The sequence below is a fragment of the Ursus arctos genome, unplaced genomic scaffold, assembly GCF_023065955.2.
Source record: "Ursus arctos isolate Adak ecotype North America unplaced genomic scaffold, UrsArc2.0 scaffold_17, whole genome shotgun sequence".
Taxonomy (NCBI): Eukaryota; Metazoa; Chordata; class Mammalia; order Carnivora; family Ursidae; genus Ursus; species Ursus arctos.
The window spans coordinates 44,991,675-45,006,889 of record NW_026622841.1 but is presented as its reverse complement, the minus strand read 5'-3'; the positions used below and the strand labels follow the sequence as shown (position 1 = coordinate 45,006,889).

The following is a 15,215-nucleotide window of genomic DNA, read 5'->3' as shown; positions in this document are numbered from 1 at the left end:
CAGGGAGAAAACAAAAGGGCGATAAGTTTTAAAACTGTTACTGACCGTTTTTCCCCCCTCCCGTAGAACTAGGGGATGAGAAGAGGGTGGATTTTGTAACCATTCTGTAATTAACGCAGAGATCTTTAAAATTTCAACTGGGTGGATTCAGAAATTACACCTACGATACTGGTTGCGTAAAACTCGTTCTCAGGGTTAGTACGCGAACATCGCTAGACTTTAAAATAAGTCAACAAAATTATCTTCCAAATACTTAGCAGAGGTGAGGATATTCTGAACTCTATTCAGAATTCATCAACTACAATGCTAAGGCTGAAGCTTTCAGGGACAACACATCACGGATGTTAAAGCTAATTTTATATTATCAACTCCACAAGAGCCTAATCGCTAAGTTTGCAAATTGGAGCAGCCTTATTTAAGTTAGCTTAATATCACAACGCCAACAGCTCAACTTCACAACCTAGTCTGCATAAAGCAACGAGTTTGACAACGAAAACCTAATATTAACTAAGTCAGAAAAACCCTTTCAACGCCTTCTGCTAATCAGTAGGGCCACCGGGTAAATGAACCGTCCTATTGTGCAGCTGCAATCTTTCATACTGTTTCTGAATCCCTCTGATAGTCTTCCATGCTTGTCGAATTGACCACAAGGCACACTGCGAGATGGTCACATGGGCAGCTCGTGACTTCCACTGAGAATCAATCGTCTCTTCACGGTAGTAGAAAACTAAAAGTTATGATGCACGCGTCCAAGTACCGAGAAAGCACGCAGCTGATGACTTGGCAGGGAATGCATGTAGCACCAGCACGAAATCGTAGCACGCGGAGGGGAAGTGCAACATACACCACATCTTGCTACTTTTAACAATTAACTTCGCTGCAGCGCTGGAGAGCCAGCGGCCCCGGGGAAACCGAACTCGGGCTAGGAGCCCAGCGTCGCCACGCCACGACTCTGACCGGCCTCGGCGACCCGCGGAAGAGGCCCGCGTACCCCCCACCAGGGGCAGACAGATCTTCCCCGAGCACCAGGCAGAGGGGAACACGCTCACATAGGAACCGGCCACGGAAACTGACCTACGCGGTCACCCGGGCTCCCAGAGCTCCCGGAGCTGGGGGGGGCCACGACGATGAAAAGGCCGGCAGCGACTCTAGCTGGCACTACCAGAGGACTTGCGGCCCTGCGGAAGGACGGTCTCCGGGGTCCCGGCACCGGGGACGGGGCGGAGCGCGAGGTGACCAGGCAAGACTCCGCGAGGAAGCGCTGGTCTGCGAGATGGCGCCGCCCCTCCGCACAGCTCGCCCCACGATTATTTGTGCCGGGTCCGTGCGTCACGTGACCGGCGCGCGGGCCTGGAGGCGCGCGCTTGGCGCCCCTGGGCCCCGCCCCCGCACGCTCCTATCCCGCCTGGACCACAGACGCTGGTCCCAGGGTTTGCCCACGGCTGCCAGGAGGCCAACGCATGGTACTCCTCCCACCACACCCCGACTGGCGAGAAGTGGACCTGACAAGGCGAGAAGCCCCCGCCCCCACAAGGCCGAAGCAAACGCTTTGGGTTAATGCTGGGGATATTTGTTACTAACAAATACATCACCCAGCTGCCCAGACTTTTTTTTTTTTTTTAAGATTTTATTTATTTATTTGACAGAGAGAGAGATAGCCAGCGAGAGAGGGAACACAAGCAGGGGGAGTGGGAGAGGAAGTAGCAGGCTTCCAGCGGAGGAGCCTGATGCGGGACTCTGGGATCACACCCTGAGCCCAAGGCACACACTTAACGACTGAGCCACCCAGGCGTCCCGCCCAGACTTTTTTCTTTTCTGCTTTGGTTGCGACTTTACCTGTGGGGACTTAATAGGCAGTGTAAATTAGCTACACCCCTTCTTTTCACGTGTCAAAGGATGGTCTTAAAATGCCATTCAGGTGTAAGATAGGTACCAGGGAAGGATGCTTAAAGAAGAGGATTTACGAAAGTTCCTTCACCTCCTCCCCCCCATCAAATAATCTTTCATAAAGAGTCCACCTCTTCGGACTCGATGCACAACAGGTCTAACCAGAGAACATAATTACACAGTGTAAACCATGAAGTTTCAAACTCTAGTATAATTGCAACTTTAAAAAAGTATGCATAACTAAAAAGATGAAATTACGAGTATATGAAAAACTTTCGGACTTTTTTTGGTATTTTCCAATGTATTTAATGAACTTTTTTGTAATGAAAAATAAATAGGTATCATTTCTAAGGAACTGCAGTTTTTCTGTCAATCGAATTTTGGAAACACGTATTGAGAACCTATTATAGGCTGTTGGTCATTGCGCCTAATTTTAATAGTCACATGTGGATAGCAGCTACCATTATTGGTCAGTGCTGTTCTAGAACAACAAAAAAAATTACTGTATCCCCCCAAGCACATCAAACTCTCTTTTGAGAAACGTTTAGCAGACATAGAACCTGGAAACAGTTAATAAATATTTTCTCCAAACTCTTTTCTCAGCTTAGGAGAAGGTAGGTATTTTAATTTTGCAGATGGAGCACGTTACAGTAACTACGTCATCCCTATCTACAATGCACATAAATAGCAAGAGAAGTGGAAGCTACAGATGTATGGAAACGGGCTTTGGGTGCAACTAAGCCTTTGCTCTGCCATACCCAGGACTGCGGGCTTTGGGTGCAACTAAGCCTTTGCTCTGCCATACCCAGGCCTGCCTGACCCAACCGAAAAATCATTCCGTCCTTCAGACCATGATGCACTTCAGAATTGCCCATTGTCCGGTGCAGACTAGATCCACCTAGTATTCTTTTGTTTGCTTGATTAGATAAACAGGAGCCCACAGCTTTCTGCCACTGTTCTCCCCACATCCCAATGATTCCCTCCAGATTCAGGTACCTGATGTTTGTGTCTCCGCAGTTTTGTCTTAAGCCTGAAACACCCCAGAATGCACTTTGTGCATCGTATGTTTTAAAAACACTCCCCTGGTGCCAGTGTGACTTTGAAGTGCTATAGGAACACACTAAAGGCTTGCTAAATCTTATGAAAAGGAGGATTTTATAGACTGAGACTTTGGGGAGGGCTTTGGGTAATTACTGCCTGGAATGCTGAAAAGTAGGTCAGATGTCATCAGGCAAATCCAGATAAATTGTTGAGTTGGGGGAAATTAACCATCCCCTATACCTACCTATTAAGCACTTTGTAGTTATTATTAACTCCAGGCCATAAACGCTATGAGGTGATTGGAGGTTTTTCTCTCTTACAAACTGTCTGGATTTTTTTTTTTTTTTTTTTTTTTTTTTTTTTTTTTTTTGTCATTTGCGCCACTACACCCAGTTTATTTAATAGCTAAAATAAATGAGCTGGCATATTTTCAGACATTAAATTCTTTTTAGCTAGGCTTAATTCTGTGCCTGTCCCTCTGTTTCTAGGGGTGTGACCCACAGATGGCTAAGCAACTTAACCTTCTACCAGTGACTGATTTGGCTGGGTCCCCACACAAAAAGCTCAGAAAGGTCTCCTATACTTATGGTATCCTGGTTGCAAGCAACAAGCGCTGACATCAGCTAACTGAAGCAAATAGGGAATTGATTTCCATATCAAAGGAAGAGCTGAAAATCTGGCCTGGCCAGGGCAGGACTAGGGCACTTCCAGGGATTACAGCAGGAGGAGCTAGTCTATAGCTTTTCCAAGGAATATGAATCAGTTCTGATTATTTTTGTTTTCCTATACTACCTATCTTCAGAAGAGGCAAAATTAAGAAAGAGGGAGAGACTGACTTTGAGCTCATAGGACAGGGCACGTTGGCTGACAATCCGACAAAATTACCTTCAGGAGGAGAAGCAGCTCCCCCCCCCCCGCCCGCCCCCCACAGTCGGGTGCAGTGCTATCACCAGAAGAGGCAATGGTTGACGAGCAGCCACCATCACAGAAATGCCCATTACAGCCTCTTTTTTGTTTTTCAATCAAGCCCTTCTCTTTCATAGCTTTTCCCATAAGGCTCCTTGGGTAATATTTCCAGCTCCACCTTTAGCTCTTAGCTCTATTCATCGTGAATACACCCTGATTTTACATCCAGTGTGCCTGACAATTACACTACCCCTTCTTAGAAGTCTCGGAGAGTCTGCCCCACCCATAGTCCTGTTTTGAGAGCTTCCTTAAGCAACCTACTATTCTTGGCTTGGCAGGAGGCGCAGGGTCAGGGCCTAACTGGTAGCTTTCTAGCAGGCTTACCAAAGATCTGGTAGATACTCTCCACCCAACAGAGAAGCTCTCTACTGAACAGCATTAAACTATCCAGATTCTCTCTGGGTCTGACTGTGAAGTGTACAAGGTACAGTGTCTAGCCAGGGCAGATGCATAGAAGTGAAGGCAGAGAACAAACAGAAATCATGGGATGGCAAGAAGGAGAGTAGTAAAAAGATGATCAGGAGTAGAGGCAAAAGTGGAGAGAGAATGAGAGTGCCCAGAGGGTGGGAACCTGGGAGTAGGGAGCAAAGGGTGAGGCTCCCTGCTGAGAGGGGACTAAGTGGTGGCTGCCTTGTATCTCATCAAGCTTTCCAAGCAGCACAGATGTTTCTGCTTTTACCTCTCTATATTGTTGCAACAAATCCTTCTCTTTACCTGAGGAAACCTGAGCATCGCTCTATTCTTTGAACCCAGAAAGAGCCTAATATATCACCACTACCCCCTTCCCTGCATTCTTCTCTCTGGTCTTAATCTCTAACAAACAACCCTGTCAATGCAGCCTTTCTTTTCAATAGCCACATCTTCCTTTAGGGTCTCTACTGCTCCCTGCTCTTCTGAACCTTCTAAACCCATCTCTTTGCCAGATTCTCACTATCCTCCACTCTCTGTTCCTGAGTCACCTTTCAACATCTTTCAACACCAAGTCAAAGGCCCTACTCTCAATGAGTTGCCAGAGCATGAGATATTGGTTCATTTACTAAAGTTACGAAGATCTCAGCACAGGGATTTGATGGACCAATCTTCGGGCCTGAACTGGAAGTGTAGATCAAATCACAGACTTCTGGATCTCAGATTTGGAAGAGCCATCAGAAATCATCTAGTCCAACCTCAAACCTAAGGCCACATCATCCTCAACCACTTTCTGAAGAGGTATTTCCCCAGCTTGGGGCTGGGAAATTCCTAAATTGGCAGATCACTGTTTCCCAGTGCAGCTCAAACAATTGCCCGCTGCCCACCAACAAGATTACTGTTAGAAGTCTCTCCTGCGGAGGCAAACACTGGCTCCACCCAGCTCTCACATGTTGGTCCCCAAGACAGAGCCAGTTAATTTAATTCCCTTTTCACAGTCCATTCTTCTAAAAAGTTTAAAGACTTACGGGGATCAAATAAGATGACACATAGCTTTTTACGAACTTTTTAAAATACACTACAGATGTACAGTATTAGATTCTCTCCACTACCGTAAACTCCTCTCATTCTTCTTCATATCCAAAGAAGGAGTGTCCTGGGGCGCCTGGGTGGCACAGCGGTTAAGCGTCTGCCTTCGGCTCAGGGCGTGATCCCAGCATTATGGGATCGAGCCCCACATCAGGCTCCTCCGCTATGAGCCTGCTTCTTCCTCTCCCACTCCCCCTGCTTGTGTTCCCTCTCTCGCTGGCTGTCTCTATCTCTGTCGAATAAATAAATAAAATCTTTAAAAAAAAAAAAAAAAAACAAAGAAGGAAGATTCCTAGACTGGCAGATCACTGCTTTACCGTGCAGCTTGAGGGGGAGCAAATACACCACTCCAGAATGTGCCACTTTGGCATGTGGATGTTTTCAAGCTGGACAATCGGGCTCCAGCCAATTCAGGAAGAGATTTTTACTTCTGCCTTAACTGCCTAAAAGAATTTAGATCAGGGGCGCCTGGATGGCACAGCGGTTAAAGCATCTGCCTTTGGCTCAGGGTGTGATCCCGGCGTTCCGGGATCGAGCCCCGCGTCAGGCTCCTCCGCTGTGAGCCTGCTTCTTCCTCTCCCACTCCCCCTGCTTGTGTTCCCTCTCTCGCTGGCTGTCTCTATCTCTGTCAAATAAATAAATGAAATCTTTGAAAAAAAAAAAAAAAGAATTTAGATCAGGGGCCTGTACCAGGAAGAGAGCTCGTACTACAGATAACTTTTTATATCAGGAAAGACTTATCTGCATAGCATGGCAAACATTTGCTCCTTTCATCTTCTTGATCGTCTTCCTCCACTTTGAAGCCCCAGGCCTCCTTCCCCATCCCCTTAGCTCAGGATGGCATATAACCCTGAATTCCCTGATTGCAGGTGAGTCTCATAGCTCTATGGGACTCCGGTAGGTATAAAATTTGTTTTTCTCCTATTAATCCGTTTTATGTCAACTTAATCATTAGACCAGCCAAAGAACCTAGAAGGGAGGAAGGTAAAAGTTTTCCACCCCTATAAGGTCAAACCACTCCCCCCACCAACCCCAACATGCTTACTGTTAGAAGTACTTCTTGAGGCAAATGCTGCCTCCACACTACTCACACCTGTTAGGTTTAATTATCCTTTCACAGACAGGCCATTTTTCTAAAAATTTAAAGACAACTAGCATGAACTGCCTTGATTTTCTTTTCCAGGCTTACATTCCCAGATGCTCCAGCCTGTCCTCATGGTTCAACTGGTCATGGCATTGTGATACACAGTTTGTACTTTTCTCTTTTAAAATTTAGTACCTAGAATGAAGCAAATCACATCTGCTTCTATGAAGCTAAAAAAGAGTAGAGAAATCTTAGCTAAATCCTGTTATATGGTCTTTCCCCATCCTTATTCTCTCTGCTCTCTACTGCCCTCTAGTGGCAGCTAGTGTTTTCTCAACTAACAGAATTGGAGAGAAAAGAGACTGATTGCAGAAGGGAGTGGGGGCGACGGAGTACAGCAAAAATGTGATACATTTATATACAAATTCTTGGCCTCCTGAAGTTTACAATCCAATTTTGGAGGCAAAGTATACAATGAAAACTAACAACAACAACAACAAAAAAGCCACAGTAATACCCCCAAGGATTTGGGTAGAGTAGATCAGTGAAGACTAGAAGAGAGAAGACATTTGGAAGTGGTGGCATTAACACTCAGCCTCAGCTTTATATAGGAAACACCAGGAAGTGGGAAATGAGCACATTCTGCATAGTAGGTTTGAAAGATCCAGCAAGAAACTGAACATGTGGGAGCTTCTTTTGGACCAGAGCTTACCGCTAGAAGTGGACTTATGAATCACCCACAGATATCCATGACGTGGCATGGGATTACCCGTGGAAAGAAGATTGGGATAAGGACACGTAAAGACTTAAGTCTTAGAGCAGAGAATGTGTCATTCATCGTGGATTAACTCATTCATTAGTCAGTAAATACACGTTAACTTTGTAAATGACATGATTTTGTGAGTGAATACACGCTCTAGGCCGAGAAAGAAAAGATGTCTCTGACAATAGCCTTGCCTTTAAGAGTTTAACAACCTAGTCATGCAGATAAGACACTCTTCAGACTTGTAAATCAGCAGGTATGTCATGAGATGGAGAATAAGAATAGTAAGAAAACTTTAGATAAAAAGAGGAATAGGAGGAGGAAAAATTTGTTTTCCTGCTAGGGCTATCAGTGAATGCTTTAAGAGATGGCTTTTGAAGTTAAGTCATTAAGATGACTATAATTTTTTTTTTTTTTTAAGATGGCTAGGATTTGAACCTGTGGAAACAGGGCGGGGAGGGAATGGCCTGTTAAGCAGATGAGATCGTCTGAGCAAAACTGGGGGTGGCATACAAGTTAGTGTAGGGTCTTGGATGTAGGAGGTCAAGCTGCAAGTGGGTGAGGTTAAGCACGGAGGGATTTCTTGGCTCCGCCTAACAGTCTCCTTTCGTCTGCTGGCTGCTCTGAGCTGAAGCTGGAGGGAAAGGGCGGGAAAGGAGCCTTGGAGATGCTCAAGTATGGGTGACAGGTGGACGGCTGAAAACTCGGAGGTGAGGCCTAGGCTAAAGAGACCAACCTGTGCTCATCTGTGCAGAGGCCACTTGAAGCCACAGAGCTTGCAGGAGAAGGCCTAGGGAGCAAGAAGAACAGAGTGAGAATAAAAGGAGCCAGGGCTGAGCTTTGTGTCTGGCCCTTCCTCACGTCCCTTACCCACCTGCACACCTGCACTCTCAACAGATGACTTCATCGCCTATGCTACCAGGGAAATCAAAGCCATTGGATGAGAACTCCCTAGACTTCTTACAGCTGAGGCAACATGCTTACACGCACCCACCCCATTTCTTACATTTCCTTTTCTGCTAACATGTCTAAGGCCAGAGCCTGCACCCGTGTTCGTGGCCCTTCCTTCTCCCCTCCTCAGCACCCGCATTCTCCTGGACCCACGTGCTCTCACAGTGTACCTGCTGCACTGGGGCTTCTCCAGCCTGCGCCATCTTTCGCAAACCCACCTGCCAGACGGTAGTACCGTTTCCCTCTTTCCTCCTTCACAGTTAAAATTAAAGTCCTTGACAGAGTGGTCTATACTGACGCTCTCCATTTCCCCGCACCTTCTCCTCTACTCTCAGCACTCCGGCTTCTGCTCGCTCTACTCCACTGAACAGGCTCCCACTGGAGACACCAAAGAGCCCCGATTGCAAAATCCAACGGACCCTTACTACCCCTAACTTTATTTGATCTTTGGTAGCATTTGACACCAGTGACCCTTTCCCTCCTCCTGAGAATGCTCTCTTCCCTTAGTTTCCCTGAGCTTCTTATCCTCGGATAGGATTTAAGGTTTCCCTTTAAGGTTCAGTCCTGCCCTAAACTCTCCTTCTCCTCAGACCCCTCCTGGGTGAGGTTGTGTGTTGCCATGGCTTACTAACCTTCTGTATGCTCATGCTCAAACCTGTAACAGGTGTCCCAACATCACTCCTGGGCTTCTGACTCACACCCCAATTCATCAACCTCAGTACAACTAAAAGGGCAGTTTCTCCCTCCCCACCCCTTGCCCTAGAGCCTGCTCCCCCCACCTTAGATTCATTCGTTCTCAAGTGACAAACACTTTGGTCTCTCTCCGTCCATTTTCCCCTTCCTACCTTGTCCTCTCCCCAACACACCTGACTCTAACCTATACTTTGTAGTCAAAGGCTATTTTCAAATTTTAAATCCGATCAAATAACTCTCTTACTTGGAAATTCTGCTCTGCCTTGTAATGGCTTTGGGGTGTAGTCCAAACTCCTTAGCATCATAAAGCCCTGCCATGTCCTGATTCATGTCTCATTATCACCGTGGTATTTTACACTTCAGTAGTTATGAGCAACTTTCAGTTCCCTGTATTGACACAGTCTCTGACGCTTTCAGACCTTTGCCCATGTGTTTTTGTGCTTTGAACTCTCTTTCCCAGCTACCTCATCAATCTGAGGCTAGAAATCACTTCTCTCCAACGGCGTTTCCTGACTCCCTATGGCTGGATTATGTGCCCCTCCTTTAGACTTTCTGATTTACTGTGTACTTACACCCCTGACAACATTTATCACACTGTGCTACAAAGACCTCTTTATTTATCTATGTCTTTCATCAGACTAGAAGTATGCCGAAGGCAGGGAATGCCTTGTTTACCAGTTTATTCCCTTTATCTAACACAGTGGATAACACACATTAGGAAATGAATAAATATTTGTTGAATCAATTAAATGCACTGGACTTGAAAGTGTTTCTAAGATGTTTTATGCAAGGTGGGAGGCAGTATAATGACATGGAATATACACAAAATTTAGAATCAGAAAACCAGACTGAATCCCAGCCCTCTGCCACTTAACCAGGTGCTGACCATGAACAGTTCATGTAACTTCTCTGCATAGAGAGCCCACCACATGCCAGGCACTGTACTAGTCGCTGGCAATGCAAGGATAAAGAAAAGCAGGGCCGCTGCCATCAAGAAAGCAAAGTCCAAAACACTGTGTGGTAGGAGGGAGGGGGAAGTAAGAGCATTCCAAGTAGACAGAGTAACAAGTGACAGGGCTGCACGTAAGCAATCCCGTGCCTCACTGTGTGAAGTGAAAGTGGTTCAGTGAAGCTAGGTCTAAGGTGCTGACCATGCAGCTGGAGAGAGTCAGGATGAGGAGATAAGACTGGAGAGACAAATGGAAGCCACATCATGAAGGTCCTTGACATTGTGTCATAGAGTTTGAGATTCATCCTCAAAACCAGGGAGTTACAACGTAAAAGGAGAGTCTCAGTATTAGATGTCTATCACAGACAGAGAGAAGTCTGGTGGTGAGGTGGAGAAAGGGTCGAGAGACAGTGATGTTTGAGGCAAGAATACCAGTTAAGAGGCTGCTGCTGTGGTCCAGTCAAGAGATCATGGTGGCCTGAACTGTGGGAAGAACTTCAAGGATGGAGAAGAGGAGCAGTGAACCGATTGAGGGGAGATTTAGGCTACAGAACGGGAAGAGCAGGGCGACTGACTGCATGGACAGCTGAGGGACAAGGAGAGCGCAGATGGCACGTGTCTGGCACAGGCAGGTGGCATACAGAGGCGCCCTTTCTAGACAGGCAATGCAGAAGATGGAAGGCTCTGGAACACAGGACCGACATGATCCAAGTGAGGCTGTAAGGGCAGAGTTCTGTCGGCAGAAAGGAGGATGGGTGGAGGAAGCATCTGGAGTCAGGAAGACATGTTGAGAAGTTGCTTCCATAGTCTGGGGTGAGATGAGAGGGCCTGCACTAAGGTTAGCAGTGGGGGTAGAAGGGAAGGGGGCGTCACAATAGGCAGGGCTTGGCAGTTACGATGCACACCCCCACATCACCTTACACTGAGCAGAGAAGGGCGTGGAAAGGACTGAGCTCATGAATGGACAGTCCAGAGCAATCGATCTGGGATTTGGAGCCATGGAAAGAACAAAAACAGGTGGGTAGAGTGAAAGAAACTGCATGGGAGGGGGACTGATCTGATGGTCTCTGAAAGCCAAGCAGAAGAACTGAGACTTGATGCAGGAGGAAAAGATAAAAACTTTAAAATATTCCTAAACAAAGTAGCATTTAAGGAATAATAGCAAATCTAGAATGTGGAAAAGTGGAAACAGGACTTGAGTGAGGAAAGAAAGGATGGAAGCCGCAAGGAGACTGCCTTGTGGTGATCATTCCAATAACCCTCTGAGAAAGCAGATATGACTGAGGAAGGATTTAATGTACTTGACTCCTTTACTGTGAGGTGTAAAGGAGAGGAAGCAACTGACTACAGGCACAGAACACATTTTCATTCACTTGTTTACATGTTTACCTCCATCGGCCTATGGGCTTCTTGAAATCAGAAACCATGTCTTATTTATTTTTCTACCTTTATAGAGCCCAGATTATGGCACAGATCCAGGCTTGCCAAATATTCTGAAATGACCAACTCAATGAATAAATGACGTGGAAGGGTGGGGTGCAGTAGTCCCCACTTATCTGTAGGGGATACGTTCCAAAACCCCCAGTGGATGCCTGAAACCACAGATAGCACCCAACCCTATATATACTATGTTTTTTCCTGTACGCGCATACCCACGATAAGTTTAACTTATAAATTCGGCACATGAAGAGATGAATGACAATAACTAATGCTAAGATAGAATAATTATAATATACTTTACTAAAAGTTATGCGCATGTGGCCTCTCTTAAAAGACCTTACTGCATTGTACTCACCTTTCTTCTTGTGATGATGTAACATGATGAAATGTCTATGTGGTGAGGTGAAGTGAGGTGACTGGTGTAGGCACTGTGAGCTAGCATTAGGCTACTGAAGTATTGACCTTCTGAGGATATGTCAGAAGGAGGATCGTCTGCTTCTGCACTTTAGCTGACCGCGGGTAAATGAATTCATGGAAAGCGAAACCACGGATAAGGGGGACTACTGTATACATGAAAACAAGATAGTTTGGGGAAGGTTTTGAACTTGGCTGTGAAATTTCAAGTTTAAGATGACATCTAAAATATTCACTTATACAAGTTATTAACAATATAAGTAAATGTCTTACAGATACGTACAGAAAGAGGAAGTGCTCAGAAGCTCAACTGAGAGAAGAACCGTGGAGGGAGGCACATGAGGGAGTCACCAGTGTGCTTCATTCCTCAGCCCCCTCCCACCATCTGGCATCTGAAATAAGGAATACTGAGGATTCAGTGGCTTCAGATTATAGTGCAGTGTGGTCAGGATGGAGTTCTGCTCTGAACTGTCATTCAGAGACCCACGTTTCTTCCATTGTGAACACCACCACTGTCCACGCACGGACTCCAGAGTCACTGTAGCAAAAGACAGAGCATAAGGGATAGTACTGGAGGTTTTATGGGTGGAACTGGAAGTAGTTTATACCACTCTACCCACCTGTTCATGTTCTTTCCTTGGCTCCAAATTCCAGATTGACTGATGTGCTGGACTGTCCATTTGCCCTCTCAATCCAGTCTCTGCCCTTCTCTACTCTGCTCTGGGTACTGGCAGGATGGCAGTAGTGGGAAGGAGAGAGGGAATGGGTATATAAATGAGTACTTAACAGAGAAATTTGCTTGGCATTGTACAAAGATCATGGTTAATAGAGCGGCGGTAAGAATCCCTTTGGACAACAAATGTAGGTCACAGGAGGTGGGAGAGAGGAAAAACTAGTTTACCATATACATTTAGAAAAGGTAGGTAAGGGGTCTAGAGTTTTGCTCCAAACACACATCAGAGTTTTGTTGAGTTTTTAGATGGCAAGAACGGAGTCTTACTAATACTCATATCTCCAGGAACCATAATGAACCTTCCACACATCAAGTGGCAAAAAATACTAAGGTAGAGAATGAAACTTCATACTGTTCTCTGTATGAAACACGGAAGAGATGTTTACAATAAATGTTTATTAATTATACAGCTCTTTAAACTCTATAAGAATATAATAAGATATGAAAGCAACATATTATAATGTAACCTATAATAAAAATAATAGTATTTTTGAATGTTTACTATATGCCAGGCAATATCCTAAACTCTTTACTAGGATTAGATCATTTAATTTTCATAATATTCCTATGAAATAGACTAGCATCATCATCCCCATTTATGGACAAGGAAACTGAGGCAAAGAGCGGTTAAGTCAATAGCTGTCATTGGCAAAGTGAGTATTTGTACCTAGGCATTCTGGCTCTGGAGCCCTTCCGAAGTACGAGAAGAAAGTATGTACCTGGTCACAGAACACAAATAAATGGCACACAGAGAAGGTACAACCTCAACACTCATTGGCCTGTAGTCCGCCACACTGGCTTTTTCAACAGCTGGGAGCACAGGATAAGCACAGAGAATAAGGGAGAGATTCATTATTACTAATGTGCCAAGACGGTTTGTGTTTTGTTTCTTAAATATTTTAAGAATTTTAAACATTTTCCTAAGAAAAAATGTTCAGAAACAGATATTACTACAGGTCAATATTACATGGGCAGAATTCACCTGTGTTACAGTGTATTCCAAAGCACTTTGTGCTGGTCTGGGTCCTGGTGAGGCAGACCCCAAAATGAGTCTGAGAGCCATAAAACTGATACAAATCTGACCCTAAGTGAATGGGGAAATGGAAGGAAGGACAAAGGAAAGTCGTGTGGCAATAATTCCATGGAAAGTTCAGCAAGGCCTTGGGGCGGCGGGGGGGGGGAATCCCTGGAGCCCAAGTTCCCCATCAGAGGACTCTTCTCGCCTAAGAACAGGCCGGTTTGAGTGACTCTGCCTTGTGCTTTGCTGAAAGCAGCCCATGGGAAGCACGGCCTCAGTGCCAATGGTATAGTGGATCTCAGAGCACGGTAGCTAAGGCCTTCAGTCAATTACTCGCCCTGCTCTCCAAGATCTAAGAGGCACTTTCTCATGGTTGCCACATAAGATTCTCAAAATGTAACGTACATACAAATCACCCAGGAATCTTACTAAAATGCAGATTCATTCAATAGGTCTGGGTGGGACCTAAGTTTCTGTACTTCTAACAAGTTCTCAGAAAATGTGATGCTGTTGGTCTACAGACCTTGCTTTGAGTGGCAAGGTCCTAGAGAATGTTTGGAAGAGCCCTATACAAACCATGTATGTATGTTTACGGAGAACCCTTCACAGGCTTAATTCCTCGCCCAATGTGGCAGCCATCTGTTGTATATACTTTCAGGTTAGGGTTTGTTTGTTTGTTTTCCATTCACATAATTCATTCTCCTTGCCTCTAGTATCACAGCTGTCAATCTCATCTTGTCACCCTGCTTGCAAAACCTGCTAATGATCATCTCTATATTATCTCTATATCTATATGCATTCATTTCTGGTACCAAGGGAGGGCTTTGACCCTCTGTGACCTCAATAACACCTCTTCTCCCCTCCAATTATTTGATTCAGACAGTTGATGTTTCTTAATCTTTAGCAACAAATTTCAAGCAAATTTCTCCTACAACCCTATTGCACTCTAAAGTCCATCCTACATAGAAGCTCTGGTGCAGCCAGTCATCTCATCTCTTCTATGAGAGTCCTGTGGGATCTGGCCACATGCATCTCCTCTAGGTTACCTGAAGCCTTCTGCGGTTATCACCCTAATACCATGTACCTGTCCACCTATTGCGTTCCTTCATTCCAATCGCCGACCTCTTTGTATATCTTAATTCTATACACAGTGTTTATTGTGTAAAATAGCAGTTCTCACATTTTTTTTTTAAGCCATGGAATTCTTTCATCAAAGAAAACTTAAATAAATTAGCTTGGTCTCCCTGGAAAAGTGGAATACAGAGAGGTCACCAGCAACACACCTTGTGTATTAAGGTGCTGAAGCGTTATCATGAAAGCTTTGGGGAGCAAGTGAAGAATTTTGAGGAAGAAAAAGAATGATCAGACTCTAACATTGTGAATGAGTACTCTGGTAGATGTGAGGATAACTTGAAGAGGGTCCAGATGGAATTAGAAAGACAAGGAAGGAGGATATGAAGAACATTAAGGGGTATAGGAATCATGGTCATCAGAATTTGCTGTTTGGCTGTGAAGCAGTGAAAGAGAGAGGGCATGTCTCTCACATCTCATGCTTGGGCAATTTTTTTTTTTAAAGATTTTATTTATTTATTTGACAGAGATAGAGACAGCCAGCGAGAGAGGGAACACAAGCAGGGGGAGTGGGAGAGGAAGAAGCAGGCTCATAGCAGAGGAGCCTGATGTGGGGCTCGATCCCATAACGCTGGGATCACACCCTGAGCCAAAGGCAGATGCTTAACCGCTGTGCCACCCAGGCGCCCCATGCTTGGGAAATTATTG

The 15,215-nt window shown here is 45.2% G+C and overlaps 1 protein-coding gene and 1 long non-coding RNA gene across 6 annotated transcripts in view; both read right to left on the bottom strand.

Annotated features, from left to right (window-relative positions):
- Nucleotides 1-9,274, bottom strand: part of OSBPL1A (oxysterol binding protein like 1A) — a 229,285-nt gene extending 220,011 nt beyond the window's left edge. For 2 of the 5 annotated variants that reach the window (XM_044382896.3, XM_044382897.3), the window contains exons 1-2: nucleotides 9,127-9,274; nucleotides 7,975-8,028 (exon numbers count right to left, since the gene is read on the bottom strand). In XM_044382896.3, coding sequence (XP_044238831.2) covers nucleotides 7,975-8,028; nucleotides 9,127-9,187 — 115 coding nt within the window. In that variant the 5' untranslated portion in view covers nucleotides 9,188-9,274. Of the gene's footprint in view, nucleotides 1-1,074; nucleotides 1,337-7,974; nucleotides 8,029-9,126 lie in introns of those variants that run through there. The other 3 variants (XM_057313176.1, XM_048218562.2, XM_048218561.2) reach the window with 2 other exon arrangements.
- A 375-nt stretch (nucleotides 9,275-9,649) lies between these two features.
- On the bottom strand, nucleotides 9,650-12,716 carry LOC130543935 (uncharacterized). Its single transcript, XR_008959716.1, has 2 exons — nucleotides 12,306-12,716; nucleotides 9,650-12,223 (listed from the first exon to the last, which is right to left on the bottom strand). It is a non-coding gene; the product is annotated as an uncharacterized LOC130543935 (long non-coding RNA).
- Nucleotides 12,717-15,215: the final 2,499 nt, after the last annotated feature.